Raw genomic sequence first — 7,411 nt, 5'->3', positions numbered from 1 at the left:
TTGGGATGGGGCTTGAAAACTCAAGTGTGCAGGGCTGAGATATCCCCCAGGCTTGTGGCTTGTCTCCCAAGCCCTCTTCCTTCTCACTAGGCTCACCCCAGGAAGCCAGTCTAAAGGGATGGGGTGGACCTGGCTCAGCCATCCTGGCTGCAGGGTGGCAGGTGAGCGGTATGGGGGCAGTCTGCAGGGATTTCCCAACTCTCTGGCATCTGGCTGCATGGGCCTCCCTGCCTCCGGCCCTGGGCTCCACTGCTCAGCACATGACCTTTGCCCAGCTCTCTGGCCCCTTTGTGCCCGCTGTCCTGTCCTAGGGACAATATAAAACACGTCAGAACCCTCTTGCTTGCCTACTCAGTTCATCCCTAGAAGCAGCTACTCCAGGTAATGTCCCTGGGAAGGGAGTCAGCAACAGAGGGGACAGAGGTTTAGAGGAGGCTTCCCCCATCCAACCAGCAAGCCTGGAGAAGAGCCTGCCAGAGCCAAGGAAGCCTCCAGTGTCCCCCTACCCTGATGATGCCCTGGGGAAAACAGAGGCCCAGGAAGGGGAGGTACTAGCCTAAAGCCACATGCAGGGTGCTGGCAGAGCTGGAATTGCCCGGCTCCCAGGCTGCACATTGTCCTGCACTTTGCATGCTTAGGGCTGGAAGGCTTTGACACCCCAGTCTTACCCAAGACAGGAAAACAGAGGCCTGGAGAGGGCCAGTCACTCGGCAATGGGTGCAGAGAACTGGCCAGGCTGCAGGTGTCTCCATTTCCATCCTGTCGGGGTTTCTGCTGCCTCTCATCTGGGGCTCCCTGAGTCCCCTGAGAACTGTGTTAGCAGGGGCAGGCCCCTTCTCCTCCTGTCAGCCAGCTCAGGCCCCACTTCAGGGGCCACACCATTCTCCAGGTAGGGTTCAGACGTGAGGGATTTTGGGGTGCCCCTCACAGGACACTTCCCTGCAGGATTGGAGGCACCATGCAGCCCCGGGTGCTCCTTGTTGTGACCCTCCTGGTGCTCCTGGCCTCTGCCCGTAAGCACTTTGTGGGGACTGGGCTGGGGGCAGTGTGGGAGGTGACATGGGATCTTGTGCCCTGATGGTTGGTGGCCAGGTGGGAGCCCAGGGCTGGCTCTGGAAGCTGATCCATCCCTCTCAACCCTGCTCTCCGGCAGGAGCTAAGGAGGCAGAGGAGGCCTCCTTGTTTGGCTTCATGCAGGACTACATGAGCCACGCCACCAAGAGGGCCCAGGATGCAATGACCAGTATGCAGGAGCATCCACTGGCCCAGCAGGCCAGGTATGCCCACTTGCCCTCTCTTCCTGTCTTTGTGCCAGCTTGCTCAATGCCTACCTGTCCTTGCCTCAGGGAGATCTCTGCTGGTAAGACTGTGGCTCCCCCCAGCCTAGCCAGGGCCTGGGCCTCTCTGAGCTTCCAGCCCCTCACAGGGCCTTTGCAGGGCAGCCCTGGGAGATGACAGAGGTGGGACGTCCTGTCTCGGTTTCCCTCCCTTCTCTCAGTTCAGTCCTGAGGCAGGATCTTCAGCTCCATAGCTGGAGTGTGGAGCCCCACCTTGCCTGGGGTGCTGGGAGGGCTGTGCCTTGCTCTGAGTGGGGCCTGTACAGCTCCAAGGGACGCCATTTGCATGGACTGCAATGGCAGCCCTGCCACCCTTACCATCACTTTGTGCCTTAGTGTTGAGGGTGGGGGTGGGGAGGTCAGCAGGAGGTTTGAGCCAACCAGGAGAAGTATGGGGTTAGACTTGGGTTGGTCTCTTCAGCACCTTCACATCTCTCCTGCTGGGGTGGCAGCTATAGGTGGTTCCTGTCTGAGGGTCCAGGGACTTTGGTGAATGATGTTAGGGGTGGCCAGGAAAGCCAGTGATCAGGATGTGGGTCCTAGTACCTCAGATGAGCTCTCATGTCCCCTTGTCACTTCCTGATTTGACTCTCAGGGGCTGGGTGGATGGCGGCCTCAGTTCCCTGAAAGGCTACTGGACCACATTGACGGACAAGTTCTCTGGGCTCTGGGATTCCACCCCTGAGGCCCAACCAACTCTGGCTTCTGAGGTCGTCTGAGATTGCCACGCTCCAAATCCATCCGTCCTGCCAGCTCCTTGGGTTCTGCAGCCTGCAGGGCTGCCCCCTTGAGGTAGCTTGAAAGCTTGAAAGGGACAGTGTTCTCAGTGCCCTCCCACCCCCCACCCCCACCTCCAGGCATGCCACCTCCCAATAAAGCTGCATGAGAAGCTGCCATGAGTGGGTGTCCCACGTGTGCCATGTATGTTTGAGTAGGGGAATGAGCCAGGCTGGTTTTGTGGGTGGACTTGGGGACCTCCCCCCACCCACCTCTTAGTAGTTGGGTATCCTCTGGGCTTGTAAGGTAGGAATGACTCTGTATCCTGCCTGCCTTGACAGGTTTGTGTGGAAAATTAAACGGGATAATACATTTGATGACAAACAGATTTGTGATAAATTGTCAAGTGCTATATCACGTCTTGAGTGTGTGCTCTATGCTAGGCTGGCACTTTTAGAGTTGAATTCAGATTGTTTGTGCTCATCAAAGTTGTACAGTTGGGCTGGGCACCAGTGGCTCATACCTATAATCTTAGAGTTCAGGAGGATCACAGTTTGAAGCCAACCCAGGCAAATAGTTCATGAGACCCTATCTTGAAAATACCCAACGCCAAAAAAGGGCTGGCGGAGTGGCTCAAGTGGTACTAGCAGGCGTGAGGCCCTGAGTTCAAACTCCAGTACTGCCAAAAAAAAAAAAAAAAGTTGTGCAGTTGGATTGCATTACTTGGGCCACCACCTGGCCCCCTTAGATTCACTTGAGGGAAAGAGTGGGGGTAGAGGGAAGATACAATGAAGCCTCATCTTGGCTCCACCACTTCACATCTGCCTCAGTTTCCTTCCTGCAAGGCGGTTGCTGTAATGGCCCCTTTGCTGTGGGTTTGTTTTGAGAATGAAATGACACAGAGTTTAAACGCATTTGGCAGAGCAGCTGCACATCAAAGACATCTGGTTGTCTTTGGTATAGCTGAACTGATAGTCTTCTTAGGACCCGGGCTTTGGAATGGGGGCCCAGCGCCCTGGGAACCAAGAAGAAATGCAAGGTCACCCTAGGGCTATTTTGTGTCTCCACCATCCAGCTCACATCAGAGAGTTCCAGGACCACAGAGCAACCTCCCACTCTACAGATGAAAAGTCTGACTGAGGCTCAGAGAGGTGATGGCACTTGTCCCATGTCACAAGCCAGCAAATGGCAGGGCCAGACCTCAAGCCCAGGTCAGCTGTCCATTTTCTGCTCAGTTGCTCCTCTACCAGGTGTTGGGGGCTCCTTCCAGATCTTGTGGCATTGGAGCAGCCAGCTCCACCTGGAGACTGCTTTCTCTCTGAATCCCACCTGGGCTTCTCCTCCTGTTCAATTAGAGCCAGGGGTGTCAGTGGTCACACTTGGGAATGTTCCCACCCAGATTTGCTTAATACCTGTTGTAGCTCTCAATGATTAGGAGGTAAAAAGCCCATTTGTTCACCCAAGAGGTCATGAAGGTACACTGGAGAGAGAGAGGGAGCAGTATCCAGAGGCCCGTCACGGGGCAAGAGGCCCTGCAGGGGATGGGGAAGGGTGCCCCAGGGATGCTCTGCCCAGGTGTATGAAGACACGTGTGTGTACAAGGGAACACACAGACATGAGTATGAAGATGAACCAGCTGTGAGCTGGGATGCACATGTACATGCATGCACGCACATCCACAGGAACTTGAGAGCCTGGTCCTCCACTTCTTCAAAAAACAATCACGGGGCTGGATATGGTGGCTCATGCCTGTTGATCCCAGCTACTCTGGAGGATCACTGTTTAAGGCCAGCCCTGGCAATAAGTTAGACTCCATCTCTCAGGTGGTGTGCTCCTGTGATCCCAGCTACAAGAGATAGGTAGGGTTGCAGTCTGATGCCAGCTGGGACAAAAACCACAAGCCACTATCTGGAAAATAACTAAAGCAAAAAAAAGGGCTGGGTGTGTGGCTCATAGTGGTAGAGTACCTGCCTAGCAAGTGCAAAGCCCTAAGGTCTAACCCCAGTTATACTAAAAAAAATTAAAAAAAAAAATCATGGCTGTCCATGAGCAGACCGGTCTAAAAAAGCCCATCCTGCCTTTCACTCATTCAGCGATTTTCACACCAGCTTCACCCCCGGTGACATGGATTTAATGGCAATCCACTGAGGATTTGGAGGAAGGTGCGTTGGGGTAGGGGATGGATATAAAGGCATCTTGGAAATAAAAGGGTGCTAATTTCCTGCAAGAGGTGGTGGTTCTGTGTCTCACACCAGCAGAACTGGCAGGAAGAGGGGTGGCAGCGCTGGAGCCACAAGAGCCATGAGCCTGGGGGGAGGGGGGCGGATGAGTACAAGAAGGAGGTCCTGCCCTTGTGACAAAGAAAAGGGGGAGCGTCTGCTTAAGAGATTGGGAATAAATAAAGGAGGACAGGGACCCTCCGGGCTCTCCTAACCATCAGGATCTCCAAAGTGGAGAAAGGCCCTGCAGAGGCCGAGGCTGGGCTTGGAGATGCTGCGCTCCACAGGAGGGTCTCCGCTGCAGCGCCAAAAGCTCCCACTGGATGTCATCTCCAGCGCCCCACACTCCACCTCCTTTCCCCCAAAGAAAGAAGCCGCTTTCCACTTTGGAAACATTTATTCTAAGAAAGCAAAAGAAAGAAGGAGCAGCAGTGGCGGGCGCCTCACTGGCTGCTCAGCTTCTTGGCGGCGTCATCGATGGCGCTCAGGAAGCTGGCTTTCAGGTTCTCTAGCACGGGCAGCAGACCCTGGCCCAGGTCTTCGATCGCGGGCTTGGCCTTCTCGCGGAGCGTCTTCAGGTGCTCGCTGGCCTTGGCGTGGTACTCGGCGAAGCTGGCGCTGTCCTTGAGCGCAGTGAGGCGCTCAGCCAGGCGCTCGCGCATCTTGTCACTGTAGGGCGCCAGCTGCGTGCGCAGCACGTCCACGTGGGTGCGCGCATGGTCGCGAAGTTCCTCGCCCAGCGGGGTCAGCTTCTCTTGCAGCTCCTGCAGCTTCTGGCGCGCGCCCTCGCGCAGCTCCGTGCTCAGCGGCTCCACCTTCTGGCGGTAGCGCTCCACCTCCTCTTGCCACTTCTTCTGGAACTCTTCTAGGTAGGGCTGCACCTTTTGCTTCACCTCCTCCAGGTCCTTGTTCATTTCCTGCCTCAGCCACTCTGTGTCCTTCTCCAGGTTATCCCAGAACTCCTGGGTCACCGGGCCGAGCTGTTCACGCAGCTTGCTGATAGAGGAGCCCAAGGTGTCCCAGTTGTCCAGGAGTTTCAGGCTGGAGCAGGAGAGAGAGGGGCTGAGGGATGGCCCCCCTGGCACCCTGGGGGTGAGCCCAGGGCATCATCTGTCCCACACCTGTAGACGTGGTCCTGGTTTTCCCCATACACCTTGCATCCAACACCCCATCCTCCCGCCAAGCTCCTTTGTACAGATGACCTAAGGCACGGAAGATCTAGGGAAAGACAGAGCTGGGTTGGTGCTCAGTGTCGAAGGACCAGTTCCTTCTCTCTGAAGGCAGCTGGCACCAGGGTGAAGGGTCGGTCTGCACTTGCAGGCAGAACGCAGAGCTATGGTTACTGATCTGGCAGCGCTGGTCTGGGTGTTTCTGCCTGGGGTTCCCACCCCTATCTCTCCATCCAGACCTGCTAGGTGCCCAGCTCCTCCAATGACAGGCAAGGATTGGGTTAGTCCGACTACAGCATCTTCCCACAGGCCTCTCTGCTCCAGGGACCAGCAGCCCGTCCCCAGCTCCAGGTCCCAGGCTGGATGGATCCTTACTTTAGCTGTTTTCCCAAGGCGGAGGATTCAAACTGGCTCACATAATCTCTGCCGGTGTCTTTGACTGCATCCACATACAGGGTAGCGAAATCCTTCACTCGATCCCATGGGGACTGAGGGTCATCTTGCTGCCAGAAATGCCTAGCCTGACTCCCTGGGGATGGAGGATAGAGCCAGGTCAGGCCAGCTCTGGGCTGGGATCTGAGCTGAAATGCCAGGTATAGAGTGGGAGAGGGAGCTAGTAAGAAATTCTGCTCTGGGTATCCAGGAGCATGGGCCACAGCAGCTTAGGGAGATGGGTCCCCCAATGGTTGGCCCCGAGGTTGGGGCACCTACCCGTTAGGAAGAGCACAGCCACGGTCAGCACCACGGCTTTCATCCTGCAGGTGTGAATGACCTGGAGGAGGAAAGGGGCCTAGCTGAAGAGGGTCTCAGTTGTGCAGGAGCTTTGCACTCTCCCCCACCACTCCAGCCAGGGAAGGAGGGGCTTAGAGTGATAGAAGGTGCCAGGTACCCAGAGCCCAGGCCTGGGCAGAGCCCAGCATCAACTGTCTGGGGCTGGGGAGCCAGAGTAGTCCAGGGCAGGTAGCAGCACTTACCTCCCGAGAACTCTCTAGCAGTCTCTGAGTGTCTACCTGTTCCCTGGCCTATTTATGTCTCCAGGCAGGGGCTGGACTGGAAGGCTGATAAGCTGGGCCCCAGCCCTGTCACTGCTCGCTCACTGGTTCTGGCGATGTGGAACTAGAGTTCAAGGATCAGCTCTGTCCCTGGGGCCAGGCAAATAGAGTAAGCAAACAGGATGCTGTGGGGGCTGCAAGGCAGGGGTCAAGGGTTCAGGTGGGGGCAGGAGGAGAGTGGTTGCTCCTGGGGTCCTGGGGTCCCCAGGGCCCCGGCAGCTGCTTTCATCCCCTCCCCCTCCCCCGTGGGAGAGTGTGTGGGTGCCATTGTCCCTGTGCCCAGAGCAAGGAGAGGTGGGAAGGTGACCTGAGAGTCCTTCACTCAGAGCTCCCCCACTGCCTTCTTGCATTCCAGAGAGTCAATCCTGTCACACGCCACCCTGTCTCTGCCCCTGCCCCATCCCTCCACCCACACTTATCTCTTCTGTGATCCCTAAGGGGTAGTGTGTCTCCCTTTACCCCCAGAGGCCTCCTAAATCCTAAACCCAGTTAACTCCAGGGAGTTCCCTAGGGAGAACACAGAGCTGCTCAGGGCCCCAGACTGAAATTTCAGACATCACGGACATTTCAAAAGAAACAGTAGAGCCCAACATGGAGTTGCGGCCAACTTTTAATTCTGTCACATGAAGACATTACCCTTGCCTCCGCTCCAAAAACAACCTCACCCTCCACCACGAACTTTACTTCAAAAAACCTTGTAACACCAAAAAAAGAGGAAAAAAAAGGCTTAAATTCAGAAGCAAAACAGAGAATTGCAGGCGCATTTGATCACAGTCAGGTGAGAATGGACACCAGCTTTTAGGAGCCTCTGTACAGGGAAAGGACTCCTGGACTAGAAGGTGGCCAGTGGCCTGATTTTCATTTCCTCCTTTCTGGAGGGGGATGGGGAGCCAATTATGTCATCTCTCTGATTCAGT

At 55.9% G+C, this 7,411-nt stretch overlaps 2 protein-coding genes across 3 annotated transcripts; one reads left to right on the top strand and one right to left on the bottom strand.

The window, feature by feature from the left end:
• The first annotated feature begins 293 nt into the window (after nt 1-293).
• Nucleotides 294-2,442, top strand: Apoc3 (apolipoprotein C3). Of its 2 annotated transcripts, XM_074066676.1 has the most exons (4): nt 294-381; nt 946-1,013; nt 1,154-1,277; nt 1,933-2,442. In XM_074066676.1, exons 2-4 carry the CDS (start codon nt 959-961, stop codon nt 2,054-2,056), a joined length of 303 nt encoding a protein of 100 aa, XP_073922777.1. In that variant the 5' UTR covers nt 294-381; nt 946-958; the 3' UTR covers nt 2,057-2,442. The 2 variants fall into 2 exon arrangements, with proteins under 2 accessions (XP_073922777.1, XP_020039900.1); XM_020184311.2 differs by lacking the exon at nt 294-381 and having other exon boundaries at nt 931-1,013.
• A 2,209-nt stretch (nt 2,443-4,651) lies between these two features.
• Apoa1 (apolipoprotein A1) lies at nt 4,652-6,511 on the bottom strand. The gene is made up of 4 exons (XM_020184321.2): nt 6,417-6,511; nt 6,154-6,214; nt 5,818-5,971; nt 4,652-5,314 (listed from the first exon to the last, which is right to left on the bottom strand). The coding sequence occupies exons 2-4, from the start codon at nt 6,194-6,196 to the stop codon at nt 4,717-4,719; spliced, it is 795 nt and encodes a 264-aa protein (XP_020039910.1). The 5' UTR covers nt 6,197-6,214; nt 6,417-6,511; the 3' UTR covers nt 4,652-4,716.
• Nucleotides 6,512-7,411: the final 900 nt, after the last annotated feature.

This window comes from Castor canadensis, chromosome 2, assembly GCF_047511655.1.
Source record: "Castor canadensis chromosome 2, mCasCan1.hap1v2, whole genome shotgun sequence".
In the NCBI taxonomy this organism is placed as follows: Eukaryota; Metazoa; Chordata; class Mammalia; order Rodentia; family Castoridae; genus Castor; species Castor canadensis.
This window is presented reverse-complemented; position numbering and strand designations above follow the sequence as displayed.